General features: G+C 43.1%; 1 protein-coding gene across 1 annotated transcript; it reads left to right on the top strand.

Annotated features, from left to right (window-relative positions):
- The first annotated feature begins 5,561 nt into the window (after window positions 1–5,561).
- LOC129832997 (uncharacterized) lies at window positions 5,562–13,225 on the top strand. The gene is made up of 8 exons (XM_055897194.1): window positions 5,562–7,030; window positions 7,284–7,480; window positions 7,610–7,809; window positions 7,942–8,041; window positions 8,134–8,496; window positions 9,177–9,333; window positions 9,661–9,788; window positions 10,002–13,225. Exons 1-8 carry the CDS (start codon window positions 6,478–6,480, stop codon window positions 10,371–10,373), a joined length of 2,070 nt encoding a protein of 689 aa, XP_055753169.1. The 5' UTR covers window positions 5,562–6,477; the 3' UTR covers window positions 10,374–13,225.
- The last annotated feature ends 2,382 nt before the right edge of the window (window positions 13,226–15,607 follow it).

The following is a 15,607-nucleotide window of genomic DNA, read 5'->3' as shown; positions in this document are numbered from 1 at the left end:
TTGGATTCTTGTTATACTTGTATTTGTTGTTCTGTAAATAATTTCCCATGAGCCGTTCGAGTTTGCTATTTTAGTGCAGACATAAAGGTTATAACATTCAAAGGAATTTAACATGAAGTGGGTTTAAACATCTCCCTTTACTAAACTTAAGAGATGTTGTTTTTGAGTTGGCTCAAATGGTTGCAGACTACAATCATCGTTCTAGTCACTGCCCCAGTTTCCAAAATGGATGTATACTGAACAAAAATATAAATGCAACAATTTCATCGATTTTACTGAGTTACAGTTCATATAAGGAAATCAGTCAATTGAAATAAATTCAGTAGGCCCTCATCTATGGATTTCACATGACTGGGAATACAGATATGCATCTGTTGGTGACAGATACCTTTAAAAAATGGGCCTCATAATGGGCCTCAGGGTCTTATGGTATTTTTGTTCATTCAAATTGCCATCGATAAAATGCATTTGTTCGTTGTCCGTAGCTTATGCCTGCCCATACCATAACCCCACCACGCACTCTGACATCACCAAACCGCTCGCCCACACGATACCATACATGTGGTCTGCAGTTGTGAGGCCGGTTGGACGTACTGCCAAATTCTCTAAAACGACATTGGAGGCTTGTGGTAGAGAAATTAACATACAATTCTCTGGCAACAGTTCTGGTGGACATTCCTGCAGTCAGCATGCCAATTACACGCTCCTTAAACTTGAGACATCACTGGCATTGTGTGACAAAACTGCACATTTTAGTGGCCTATTGTCCCCAGCACAAGGTGCAGCTGTGTAATGATCATGTTGTTTAATCGGCTTCTTGATATGCCACACATGTCAGCTGGATGGATTATCTTGGCAAAGGAGAAATGCCCTCTAACAGGGATGTAAACCAATTTGAGCACAATATTTGAGAGAAGTACGTTTTTTGTGCTTATGGAACATTTCAACTCATGAAACAGGACACTTTACATGTTGGGTTTATTTTTGTTTAGTGCATATTTGATCAACAAAACAGAATTGTGTCCCTAGCGTCATGAACAAACATTATCTAATTGATCTCTCATGGAGATATACAATTTGTAAGGCACTACACACTCCAATTCTACCCCTATGTGCATACTTTCCTCTGATTTAAAGACTTTGCCATCTATCTTACTTTATTTAGTAAATGTCGGTATTTTGCTATGTGGTGATACTGCAGCATACACCCAAGCCAATCACTAAAACTACAGATTCTTTAACTTTTTGTATATTATGAATTATTTGTGAGGCCAACTTGTGTATATACTATAACTTGTCTCCTTGCTATGCCACATGTTATTTTCATCACTACCTTACCCACCGTGGGTTGGTTCTTACTGGGAATGGTTTCCAGACAACTATACCACTATCTTTCTGAAAATAATTGGTTTAGGATTGAGATTAACCTGAACCTGCAGCTTTCAGATAAGACTGGTTTGGCAACTTGACATTCTGATTAGATCAAGATAACCTGCATAAAGAAGAGGACCTTTTTAGACTTTATATTACTATGCAGGTAGGTTATGTTATGGCCTTTTCAACTTTGCTCTTTTTCTCTATCTTTGACTGTTTCACATGATCTGTTGAAACTGAACAAATATCAAATGTGTGAAGAGTTGACCAGATATACATATATAAAAAAAAATACTTAAAACAAAGTTGAAAATATAAATACATTCCCTCATTGTTAGTTATCACGATCCACAGAACTAAAAATCATCAGTTTCCCTTTAAATTGTCCTTACAATATCTTTAGGTTTTTAATAAATTAGATGGTTAGAACACATTACAACATGAGAATCATTCCTAATAAGGACATGGTGAAAAATATCAATGACGATGTAATTGTAGTGTTGTAACCCCCCCCCCACCCCTTCCTCCCTCTCAGTTATGAAGCATCCTACCTTCCTCACCAACCAACCCTTCTCCTTGTATCAGTATCATGGAAAGAATGGACGTGGACACCAGCATATAGAGTAACAATCTGGAGATGGATATTAACAGGCCCGAGAGAGAGAGACCCGGGGGGCTACGTAGAGGTAAGTGCAACTCTTGGGTGGATTAATGTTAAAGATGAACAGTGTATGCCTACCTGTGTCATACACATTTGTTATTTATACTTAACCTAATATTTTGTTTGCATTGTACAGATAAAAAAACAAGACATCCTGTTCCTGTCTCCATTCTCTACGCCTTATTTCCGTTGACCAACTGTATACTTACCTATTACTGTGAATATTCCCCACCATTATAGCATTGCGTGAACGAAACAATGTCACACGTTTTAGATGGAATATATTGGATGAAATTCAAAAAGGGATTGTGTGTTTTGCCTACTAGTGTGACGGCCTTATCAATCACTGGTTTCCTCTCCATGTCTCGCAGCTATGGCCGAGTCACTTTAATGAACATCATTTTAAGGGCAATTGAGTGGTGCATTTGACAGTTCATAGAAGTAACCTATGCCTGGCAGTCTGCCAGTGAAGTGTGATATAAAGCCAGTTAGACTTACCTTTGTCTGAGCAATTCCTATTTGTTTTCTCCCTCCATTGTGTCCTGTAAGGTTATTTCATTTATTTCTTAGTGTTCATTTTGGTACCTAAACAAACGGCTATTTTTCTACATTTTAAACCAAGTCGGCAACAAAGGTGATGCATTCAGCAACGAGAGCAGGGCTGTGGAAAATGTAAAGTTATAATCTGCACATCATCCATAGTGTTGTTCTTTTGCTCTGAGAAATAGGCCCTCTCCCCTCTTCTTACTATTTTGCCTTTTTCTATTATGGATCCACATTACTCTTCCTCTGGTCCAGCAAAAACTAAGGCACCTATACAATTGTTTTTGAAACATTACAATACATTCACAACAGATTTCACAACACACTAAGTGTGTGTTTCCTTCAGGCCCCTACTCCACTACCACATATGTACTACACAAAATCCATGTACGTGTGTGTGTGTATAGTGCGTATGTTATCGTGTGTGTGCATGTGTTTGTGTTGCTTCACAGTCCCCGCTGTTCAATAAGGTGTATTTTTATGTTTTTTTTTAAATCTAATTTTACTCCTTGCATGAGTTATTTGATGAGGAATGGAGTTCCATGTAGTCATGGCTCTATGTAGTACTGTGCGTCTGCCATATTCTGTTCTGGACTTGGGGACTGTGGAGAGATCTCTGGTGGCATGTCTTTTGGGGTATGAATGGGTGTCTGAGCTGTGTGCCAGTAGTTCAAGCAGACAGCTTGGTGCATTCAACAAGTTAATACCGCTCACAAATACAAGTAGTGATGAAGTCAATCTCTCCTCCACTTAGTGCCAGGACAGATTGACATTCATATTATTGTTAGTTCTCTGTGTACATCCAATGGCCAGCTGTGCTGCCCTGTTCCGAGCTATTTGCAATTTTCCTAAGTCCCTCTTTCTTGCACCTGACCACACGACTGAACAGTAGTCCAGGTGCGACAAAACTAGGGCCTGCAGCTTCTACACCAGGTAGCCTAGTGGTTAGAGCGTTGGACTCGTAACCAAAAGGTTGCAAGATCGAATCCCCGAGCTAACAAGTTAAAAATCTGTTGTTCTGCCCCTGAACAAGGCAGTTAACCCACTGTTCCTAGGCCGTCATTGAAAATAAGAATTTGTTCTTAACTGACTTGCCTAGTTAAATAAAGATAAAATAAATAAAACACCAGGGATATTCGACTCTTACCCTATGAGGTTCGGTTTTCTGTTGTACCTGATAATTAAGTGCACCCACCAGGTGTCCCAGGTCTAAATCAGTCCCCGATTTTAGAGGGCAACAATGAACAAATGCCTTGGAAATGGCTTCGAGGTCCAGAGTCACGTTTGAGGGTTCTACACCTTCTCTGAGTAGAGCACGAATTGGGAAGTCAGCAGGGGGCACTGTCAGGCTCTGGAAGGAGACCTGGTCATCATCAACAGCGAGAAGTAGCAGGTACAGTCTAAAATGGATCATCTTAAAACAAAAGATCTCCTCTTACTCCTCTTCTTTATTTTTCTGTGATAGTCACCTGTTGTAGTGTCCTGGGGTAATGAAAGATTTGTTTTTGTCTTTTAACATCTTCAGTTCTTGAGCATACTATTGTTTTCCAAGGACTTTCTTGCAGAGAGGGTTGGCAGCATCGGTGGCTCTTCACTTCACAGATTTGTCCTGCCTCGACGCTGAAAAGAGCACATGCAAAATGCAATGTTTTCACAAAATATTGTTGTAGGAGTCTAAACCTTTGTATAACAAGCCCATTTTCTAAATGAGTATTCTGTTCATTTGGAAATGAGCAAACTGTACACACTTCAAGAATAATGATTTGTCAATGCTCATGTCAGAGATAGATTCAAGTACAATGGCACCACAGATCTAGATTGAGATTCTATATTTATGATTGGCACAAAGTACTGTAACATCCAATGAATGAATGCATTAAATATACTGAGCAAAAATATAAACGCAACATGCAACAATATCAGATTTTACTGAGTTACACTTCATAGAAGGAAATCAGTCCATTGAAATACATTCATTAGGCCCTAATCTATGGATTTCACATGACAAATACCTTAAAGGGGGGTAACGGCGTGGATCAGGAAACCAGTCAGTATTTGGTGTGACCACCATTTTCCTCATGCAGCGCGACACATCTTCGCACAGAGTTGATCAGGCTGTTGATTGTAGAATGTTGTCCCACTCCTCTTCAATGGCTGTGCGAATTTGCTGGATATTGGCGGGAACTGAAACATGTGGTTGTACAAGTCGATCCAGAGCATCCCACACATGCTTAATGGGTGACATGTTTGGTGAGCATGCAGGCTTCCAGAACTTATGTACAGGCCCTTGCGACCTGGGGCCGGGCATGAGAGATGTGGTGAAAGATGAGGTGATGGCGGCGGATGAATGGCACAACAATGGATCTCGTCACGGTATCTCTGTGCATCTCTGTGTATCTCTGTGCATTCAAATTGGCATTGATAAAATGCAATTGTGTTCATTATCCATAGGTTATGCCTGCTCATACCATAACCCCACTGCCACCATGGGGCACTCTGTTCACAATGTTGAAATCAGTAAACCGCTTGCCCACACAACGACATGCACGTGGCCTGTGGTTGTGAGGCTGGTTGGCCGTACTGCCAAGTTCTCTAAAACGACGTTGGAGGCAGCTTATGGTAGAGAAATTAACGTTCAATCCTCTGGCAACAGATCCGGTGGACGTTCCTGCAGTCAGCATGCCAATTGCACATTCCCTCAACTTGAAACATCTGTGGCATTGTGTTGTGTGACAAAACAGCCTTTTATTGTCCCCAGCACAAGGTGCACCAGCTTCTTGATATGCCACACCTGTAAAGTGGATGGATTATCTTGGCAAAGGAAAATACTCACTAACAGAGATGTAAACAAATTTGAGCATTTGAGAGAAATTATAATTTTGTCCATATAGAAATTATTTTGGGGCTCAACACTTTACATGTTGCGTTTTTTTTTGTTTAGTGTATTTTGTCAACTCTTTCAACCCTGTCAGGGGGCTTTTTATATTCATCCATTAAAAGCAAAGGGATCGAGTCTGGGGAAACAATTATCTTCATGACATTTCATCTCTGCAGTGTCCAGGCGAATGTTCTGTGAAATGTATGACATCAACTATTTCAATATGAACAATTCATTTGGCTCGATCATTGGCAACATTACTGCTGAATAATTATAGTCAAATCTCTGTACACTGACTGGCTTCACACCGTTCGCTTCTATGAAGCATGATGCCTCTTGCTGATGACGTTTTATTTAGGGGACGATAGCTAGCTAGAATCGATAGCTAGCTAGCTACAACGCATCAAATATTTATATATTAATGTTTTACGCACTGTAGCTTTGGTTTAAACTCCCAAACCCGCGTAGACTTCAAGTATTGTTTTGATAATTTGCTGTGAAATGTTGGTGACGTTAACTAGTTGAATGAATCTGTTATTTTACACAGATGGCTTGTAGGAAATGATTAGCTAGCTAGGGAGCTTGTTTTGTTGCTAGCAATCATAATGGGATACCTAGTCAGTTGCAAAACTCATTCTATTCAACCGAAATGTGTCTTCCGCATAATATGGTAGTAATGTTACTAGTTAGTGATCCAGCTTAGCTAGCTATGTTGACATTGGTTTTTGGGTTACCAAGATATCTGTAGTTTTAGGGTGAAGAGCTAATATGATTGTTCTTACTCAAATTCATATTACTCAGTGTGTATCTCTGGTTGACGCTCCAAGTGAGAGAGGCTTAGAGATGTGGTCATGTCAATTATCAGAGAGGAAGAACTTAAGCAATAACTTATACTAGAGAATCTTTGACAATACCCAGGTTTGGTGGTTTTTGAATAGACTAGCTACATACCACCCCATAGAGCCCGAACCTGAAGTTGGTGTCTAAAGTCACAGAGGCAGCCAGGTAGAGCTGTGCCAAGATGGATGTCCAGTTGTCCATCAGCTTCCTGAGGGACAGACTGGGTGGGGCCATTGAGGAGGCAGTGCGTACAGCAGTGGAGTCTGTGCTGTGTGAGACTGTGCGTCTGTTAACCGGGCTCCAAGGGGACCAGCAGCAGGGACTCTCCTCAGTGACCCAGAGGGACCAGGACACCCTGGGACTGAAGCAGAGGTTAGATGCCCCCAGCGGGGGTGACTGGAGGGTGCAGGCTGGGTCTTCAGAGGCATTCTGTAACACAGGACCGAGGGGGGGTGGTGGGCGTGGCAACATTAAGAATGCAATGGGTCAGACCACTTGCTCGACCTCCCAAGCATCACAAAGGACCACCGTGGAGCCCCATCCCCAGGAGGTGGTGGAGGACTGTGCTGGACTGCCTGACCCATTTGACCTTGTGTCGGCTGGGCCAGTGATGGTGGACTTTGAGGAGGGTCAGGGCATGGGGATCCCAGAGGAGTGGGAGCTGATGAACAGAGTGTACAAGACGGAGCACAATGAAGACATGGCCCTTATTGACGGGGGAGGTACCACTCACTGTAAGTCCTGACTCAATGTAGTAAAAGATGGCTGTGATGTAATTTTACAGAGAAAAGAAAGCCTTAGTGAGAGAGGCTCTCTCGATATCGTGACTTGCAGTATTTTCATGTAGCCTCGCAAGCTGCCTGATATCGCGAGCTTACATGAATGGCATATCCGTACAGCGAACCATTCATGTAAGTTCGCGAGATCAGGCGGCTTGCTAGGCTACCTCATGCTCTTCCTCATTGTCTCCTCTCTGCTAATGTTCAGTTGCAGATGACCATAGGCTGCATGAAGGAGACCTGAGGACTGTGGCTGTGCCCCTGGAGGGAGAGATGGCTGCCAAGCCCCAGGATGCATTGCACCCCTGCTTCAGCCCAGCCAACATCAAAACAGAGCGGCCTGAGATGGAGAGATGCTGCATGGCTGAGGAAGCCCTTGCTCTGCCTCTGCCTCATTCTACCAATGTGAGTAAAGCACATCTACTCAGTCCTCGATCGCCGACCTCGCAATCTCATAAAACATATTAGGCACCAAATGTTAATTGACATAATGTGAACCTCGGTCCTTAACTTATCTAAACCTGTCATTCTCAGAGTGGTGTGGAGGCCGGTGAGTTTGGGCAGGAGCAGGTGGAGGCTGGTCCACAGGACTTTGTAGGTCGCCTGCGCCTGTGGCTGGAGCAGCTGTGTCCTGAGGTGGTGCGGGAGTACGAGAGGGAGGGCTGTCTGTGTGAGCTGTCCCGCAGAAAGCTCATCAAGTTCTCTGTGTCCTTCATCGTGGAGGAGTTTGGATTGTGAGGAGCTGAGTGTATGTGTGTTTGGGATGAGAAGGGGAAGGGACTGAGAAATCTGAGATTTCTCTCTTCTATTTAGACTCAATGTTTTGTGAGTGTTTCTGACGTTTAATCTCCTGTCCTTCTCTGCAGCTACCCTACCTCTGCTCAGAAGACCATGCTGGCAGAGCACATAGTGGAGCTCTTCCCAGGACTCAGGCTCTGTGCACCCTCTGCTGGCATCAATGGCATCGTGAGTTAGTAAATTGATTAGTGTAGGATTTACAGAATTCTCACTTACTGAACAGACAATTGTCTTTTCGTGTTCTCTCTCTCTCTGTGCAGGAACACTTGTACGACCCGTTGTCCCGTACGGGTTACATTGAGACGCGCCTGCGCAACTCTCGACGCACCCTTGAAGACCACAAGAAGAAGTATGTGCTGAAGCGGCGTCGGCCAGAGCCAGGCCTATTGGACCCCGCTGGACCTAGATCGGGACCTGGGCTCCTGGAGAGCCAGTCTAGCGAGGAGACCCAGAGGTGGGTGGAGCTGATGAAGAAAACCAGGCCCCTGACCAGGAATCTGCCTGCCATCCACGGTGCTATGGACCTCACATTCAACGCACGCAGGAGGTGGATCAACAACACACGGCCTAGTATGAGGGCTGTGTTGGCCGAATATCCACGTTTTCTTGACGTACCCGCCACGGTGAGTCCAGTCTTCATGGAGAAAGCCACTGATGCTCACTCGACTAGAAAGGCCACAGATAGACTTGTATTAGGTTCATTCCATGTCATTTCAGCCAGGTGTATGACACCCACCATCTCAAATTGTTCTGAAGTTGTTTCTGAAGTTAGAAACCGACAAGGTTAGCATTCCTGCAACATTATTTTAATGATAAATAACTCAATCTCTGAGAAATTAAGCTAATTGATTGTACTCAAAATAGCCAGTTCTTTTATTTATAGGATTCATATATTTCTGAATTTTTATAGTACCTAACATCCAATTTGAACCAAACTTTTCCTAACAATGAGGTAAGATACTGTATGAGGAATCCAAGAAGTGGTCAAAAGCCACCCACTGGCCACTTGACTATTCCTTTGGATTCCTCATGTCTATTTATTGAATATGATATGAATCCTATAAATTCAAATGGCCTATTTGGATGCGATCAATTAGCTTAATTTCTCAGACGATAAAATATATATTTTTTAAACTAGAATATTTGTGGAATTGATTGTTGTATCAGTTTCCAAACAACAAACGATTTCAGAACAATTTGAGTCGGTGAGTGTGAAAATCCTCTTTCTTGTGGTTTTTGAAGTGGAATAACGCATTGGTGACTAAGTGTATTATTGGGATCTGAAAGGTGTTTCTTTGTTCAGATTGACCTGGAGTTTGAGAGGATGTTCCCAGGTAAAGGCCACTCCTTTCTGGCCCAGTGGTCGTCTTTCGTGTTGCCCAGGGTGTACCAGATCGCAGAGTGTGAAAAACACCCAGACATCTCTGCACTTCTCCAGCTGGCTGCCACACAGCAAGGAGGTCAGAGGTTAACTACACTGAACAAAAATATAAACGCAACATGTTTAAAGTGTTGGTTTCATGAAATATAAAATCTCAGAAATGATCCATATGCACAAAAAGTTTTTCTCAGTAAAAACGTTGAAGTTGTTGCATGTTGCATTTATTTGTTGTTTGTTCAGTATACATGGAATAGACACTTTACAGTCAACCTCCTAATAAACCATTGACAGACTGACTGAAAATGATCTGAATGATTTACTCAGTGGTCAGAGTACATTGCTGTGTTCTGTTTGAGTTGTTTTATGCCAAGTTTCATGTATTTGTTCCCCTCTGATTCCTCTGCAGACTCCTACACCCTGACTATGCTGAAGGTCCTGATCTATGTACTACCACCAACAAACACCAGTAGAGCGTCCTTACCCTCCAGGAGCAGTGTCAGGCAGGCCATTCGGTATCTGGTGGACATTGTACCGGTGAGCAACAGTTTATAAAATGTTTTATAATTCCTGGTCAGACTGAGTAATAAACTCAGACATTTCCTCTTTGCTATATAGATTAACAGTTTGTGAACTAGGGGAGTTTTAGAAGGAACTTGTTGGCAACTTTAGAAGGGTAACAATGACTTTTTGAAGGAATGTAATTGAAGAACCCCTTTGAAAGACCTTTCCTCCTTTGTTCCTCTACAGATGGACACCGAGGTGTCCTCCTTATTCTGTGACCCTACCTCCTTGGAGGGCCCAGAGTCTGCCTCCCACGCTCAGCCCTACATAGTGAGCGTGGGGCCCCTGGAGGCCCCTGGCCGGCAGCTTTGCATCGTGTTCCCCGTTGATAGGATGGCAATCCCTCTACCTCAGGAGGGCCTGAGCAATGCACTGGACAAGCTTTTCAAGCTTCTGCGTGTGTTTGAACTGGGGTACCCAGATCAGCTAGCCTCCTTGTATAGCTTCCTTGAGCACCTCTATGGGCTGGAGATGACCCCACGAGATAACCATGGCTCCCCCAGTGGCAAGGGATCAAAAGTGCTTGAACTTTTATCACGGCTCCACATGCCCTCCTGACAGAAGGCAAAGGTCTACACATGAATTGAACTCACCCCACAGACTTACCTTTTTATTTGTCTTTTTTGGATTGCAATTTTATCATAGCCATCCTTCACAGAGCACGTCCTTTACTATGTTCTGAATTTTCCCCAAAAATAAAAAGGTATGTCAGAATGAACTAAACAATGCTGATGGAACACTGGTGTGTTATACCTTCATTATACAGTACCAGTTAAAAGTTTGGACACCTACTCATTCAAGGGTTTTTTGTTATTTTTACTATTTTCTACATTGTAGAATAATAGTGAAGACATCAAAACTATGAAATAACATATATGGAATCGTGTAGTAATCAAAAAAAGTGTAAAACAAATCATTTTTTTTTTTTTAGATTCTTCAAAGTAGCCACCCTTTGCACACACTTGGCATTCTCTCAACCAGCTTCATGAGGTCACCTGGAATGCATTTCAATTAACATGTGTGCCTTGTTAATTTGAGGAATTTATTTCCTTAATGCGTTTGAGCCAATCTGTTGTGTTGTGACAAGGTAGGGGTGGTATACAGAAGATAGCCCTATTTGGTAAAAGACCAAGTTCATATTTTGGCAAGATTTGCCCAGATAAGCAAAGAGAAACGACAGTCCATCATTACTTTAAGACATGAAGGTCAGTCAATCTGGAAAGTTTCAAAAACTGAAAGTTTCTTCAAGTGCAGTCGCAAAAACCATCAAGTTCTATGATGAAACTGGCTCATGAGGACCGCCACAGGAAAGGAAGACCCAGAGTTACACTACCGTTCAAAAGTTTGGGGTCACTTAGAAATGTCCTTGTTTTTGAAAGAAAAACACCTTTTTTTGTCCATTTAAAATAACATCAAATTGATCAGAAATACAGTGTAGACATTGTTAATGTTGTAAATGACTTTTGTAGCTGGAAACGGCTGATTTGTAATGGAATATCTACATAGGCGTACAGCGGCCCATTATCAGCAACCACCACTCCTGTGTTCCAATGACACGTTTTGTTAGCTAATCCTAATTGATCATTAGAAAACCCTTTTGCAATTATGTTAGCACAGCTGAAAACTGTTGTTCTGATTTAAATAAGCAATAAAACTGGCCTTTAGACTAGTTGAGTGTCTGGAGCATCGGCACTTGCGGGTTTGATTACAGGCTTAAAATGGCCAGAAACAAATAACTTTCTTATGAAACTCGTCAGTCTATTCTTGTTCTGAGAAATGAAGGCTATTCCATGCGAGCAATTGCCAAGAAACTGAAGATCTCGTACAATGCTGTGTACTACTCCCGTCACAGAACAGCACAAACTGGCTCTAACTAGAATAGGAGAGGGAGGCCCCGGAGCACAACTGAGCAAGAGGACAAGTACATTAGTGTCTAGTCCTCAACTGGCAGCTTCATTAAATAGTACCCGCAAAACACCAGTCTCAACGTCAACAGTGAAGAGGCGACTCAGGGATGCTGGCCTTCTAGGCAGAATTGCAAAGAAAAAGCCATATGTCAGACTGGCCGATAATAAGAAAAGATTAAGATGGGCAAAAGAACACACACTGGACAGGAAGATTAGAAAAAAGTGTTATGGACAAAAGAATCTAAGTTTGAGGTGTTCGGATCACAAAGAAGAACGTGAGATGCAGAAAAGATGCTGGAGGAGTGCTTGACGCCATCTTTCAAGCATGGTGGAGGCAATGTGATTGTCTGGGGTGCTTTGGTGATGGTAAAGTGGGAGATTTGTACAGGGTAAAAGGGATCTTGAAGAAGGAAGGCTATCACTCCATTTTGCAACACCATGCCATACCCTGTGGACGGCGCTTAATTGGAGCCAATTTCCTCCTACAACAGGACAATGACCCAAAGCACAGCACCAAACAACTATGCAAGAACTATTTAGGGAAGAAGCAGTTAGCTGGTATTCTGTTTATAATGGGGTGGCCAGCACAGTCACCGGATCTCAACCCTATTGAGCTGTTGTGGGAGCAGCTTGACCGTATGGTACGTAAGAAGTGCCCATCAAGCCAATCCAACTTGTGGGAGGTGCATCAGGGAGCATGGGGTGAAATCTCTTCAGATTACCTCAACAAATTGACAACTAGAATGCCGAAGGTCTGCAAGACTGTAATTGCTGCAAATGGAGGATTCTTTGACGAAAGCAAAGTTTGAAGGAAAATAGTAACAAGAAAGTCAAACCCTTGAGTGAGTAGGTGTGTCTTAACTTTTGACTGTATATTCACTGCATTTCTCATTGACAATGCAAATACTTGCATCAAACTAACATCTTGTATGAATTTTCTGTGCGGGGAAACGATACCGTATTTTGTACTTTGGGATACCTTTTCAGTTTTTGCACAATTGCTTTAGTATTTAACTTGCTCATGACACTTGTGGTTTTGACTTTTTAAAAATAAAAAAATATGAATGTTTTCACTGTCCACTATTTTAATGTGAAATACGGGTGAGGTATGTAATGGTATCATTTTCTGTCCTGTCAACACATTTATGTAATGCATGACCAAGTGATATGTTCTTTAGAGTCTATGTTCAATCGGTGGCAGCAGTCGAATAAGATGGCCCGGTTTGAATTTGCCTATGGGCCATCACTTCACCAGGCTGCGCCACTCCCTTATGTTGTCAACAAGGCAGCATGATCTCTTTTTCATAAAATATACGTTTGAATTTTCAAACTAGTTTTCATGTGGAAGGCAGATGAAACGCTTTCAAAAGCAATCACTTTTGCAAGTGAAAACAGAATCCTACTCATTACTCCACGTGCTTTTGTTTTGAGCTGATTTATACTATACAAAAATAAATGCAACATGTAGGTTTCATGAGCTGAAATAAAATATCCCTGAATTTACCATATGCACAAAAAGCTGATCTCTAATTTTGTGCACAAATTTGTTTACATCCCTCAAATCAAATTGTATTGGTCACATACACATGGTTAGCAGTTGTTAATGCGAGTGTAGAGAAATGCTTGTGCTATTACGACTATGCAGTAAAATGTAACAAGTAATCTAACAAATTCACAACAACTACCTTATACACACAAATACACACAAATGTAAAGGGATGAATATGTACATATACATATATGAATGAGCGATGGCGTGCGGCATATGCAAGATGCAGTGTAGAATAAAGTATATACATATGAAGTGAGTAATGTAGGATATGTAAACATTATTAAAGTGGTGTTATTTAAAGTGACTAGTGATAACTTTGATGGACCTGCACTGACGTCGCCTTCTAGATTATAGCGGGGTGAACAGGCACTGGCTCGGGTGGTGGTCCTTGATCTTTTTGGCCTTCCGGTGACATCGGGTGCTGTCGGTGTCCTGGAGGGCAGGTAGTTTGCCCCCGGTGATGCGTTGTGTAGACCGCACTACCCTCTGAAGAGCCTTGCGGTTGAGGGCGGTGCAGTTGCCGTACCAGGCGGTGATACAGCCCGACAGGATGCTCTTGATTGTCCATCTGTAAAAGTTTGAGTGTTTTAGATGACAAGCCAAATTTCTTCAGCCTCCTGAGGTTGAAGAGGCGCTGTTGTGCCTTCTTCACCACGCCGTCTGTGTGATGGACCATTTCAGTTTTTCCGTGATGTGTGCGCCGAGGAACTTAACTCCCTCTGCTCTGCTGTTTCCTGAAGTCCACAATCATCTCCTTTGTTTTGTTGACGTTGAGTGAGAGGTTATTTTCCCGACACCACACTCTGAGGGCCCTCATCTCCTCCCTGTAGGCTGTCTCGTCGTTGTTGGTAATCAGGCCTACCACTGTAGTGTCGTCTGCAAACTTGATGATTGAGTTGGAAGCGTGCATGGCCACGCAGTCATGGGTGAACAGGGAGTACAGGAGAGGGCTGAGAATGCACCCTTGTGGGGCCCCAGTGTTGAGGATCAGCAGGGTGGAGATGTTTCCTATCTTCACCACCTGGGGGGCGGCCCATCAACGTTCAGAACCCAGTTGCACAGGGCGGGGTTGAGACCCAGGGTCTCGACCCTAATGACGAGTTTGGAAGGGTACTATTGTGTTAAATGCTGAGATGTAGTCAATGAACAGCATTCTTACATAGGTTTTTCTCTTGTCCAGATGGGATAGGGCAGTGTGCAGGGTGATGGCGATTGCATCGTCAGTGGACCTATTGGGGCGGTAAGCAAATTGGACTGGGTCTAGGTTATCAGGTAGAGTGGAGGTGATATGGTCCTTGACTAGTCTCTCAAAGCACCCTCATGATGACGGAAGTGAGTGCTACGGGCGATAGTCGTTTAGCTCAGTTACCTTAGCCTTCTTGGGAACAGGGACAATGGAGCCATCTTGAAGCATGTGGGAACAACAGACTGGGATAGGGATTGGTTGAATATGTCCGTAAACACACCAGCCAGCTGGTCTGCGCATGCTCTGAGGACGCGGCTAGGGATGCCGTCTGGGCCGGCAGCCTTGCGAGGGTTAACACGTTTAAATGTTTTCCTCACGTTGGCCACGTAGAAGGAGAGGCCACAGGCTTTGGTCGGGGGTTGTGTCAGTGGCACTGTATTGTCCTCAAAGCAAGCAAAGAAGTTGTTTAATTTGTCTGGGAGCAAGACGTCGGTGTCCGCGACAGGGCTGGTTCTTTTTGTAATCCGTGATTGACTGCAGTCTCGTGTTTGAGCCGTTGAATTGCGACTCTCTATACTGACACTTTGCTTGTTTGATTGCCTTGTGGAGGGAATAGCTGCACAGTTTGGTCGTGTTTCCGGTTGCCTTGCCATGATTAAAAGCGGTGGTTTGCGCGAATGCTGCCATCAATCCACGGTTTCTAGTTAGGGAAGGTTTTAATTGGTCACAGAGGGAACGACATCACCGATGCACTTGCTAATAAACTCGCTCACCGAGTCAGTGTATACATCAATGTTGTTGTCTGAGGCTATCCGGAACATATCCCAGTCCACGTGATCGAAGTATGGTTCTTAGGTTAGCTTTGTTAAAATCCCCATTTACAGTAAATGCAGCCTCATGATGTATTGTTTCCAGTTCACATAGAGTCCAGTGAAGTTATTTCAGGGCCGACGAGGGATCTGCTTGGGGGGGAGATATAAATGGCTGTGACTATAATCGAAGAGAATTGTCTTGGAAGATAATGCGGTCAGCATTTGATTGTAAGGAATTCTAGGTCGGGTGAACAAAAGGACTTGAGTTCCTGTATGTTGTTGTGATTACACCATGAGTCGTTAATCATGAAGCATACACCCCAGCCCTCCTCCTT

Source organism: Salvelinus fontinalis, chromosome 34 (genome assembly GCF_029448725.1).
Source record: "Salvelinus fontinalis isolate EN_2023a chromosome 34, ASM2944872v1, whole genome shotgun sequence".
Classification (NCBI taxonomy): domain Eukaryota; kingdom Metazoa; phylum Chordata; class Actinopteri; order Salmoniformes; family Salmonidae; genus Salvelinus; species Salvelinus fontinalis.
The sequence above is the reverse complement of the archived record's forward strand: the minus strand, read 5'-3'. Positions and strand labels throughout refer to the sequence as shown.

Coding starts and splice junctions, on each gene's coding strand:
- LOC129832997 (XM_055897194.1), top strand. CDS start 6,478: ATGGATGTCCAGTTGTCCATCAGCTTCCTGAGGGACAGACTGGGTGGG. Junction 7,031..7,283: donor CGGGGGAGGTACCACTCACT/GTAAGTCCTGAC, acceptor GCTAATGTTCAG/TTGCAGATGACCATAGGCTG. Junction 9,334..9,660: donor GGCTGCCACACAGCAAGGAG/GTCAGAGGTTAA, acceptor ATTCCTCTGCAG/ACTCCTACACCCTGACTATG.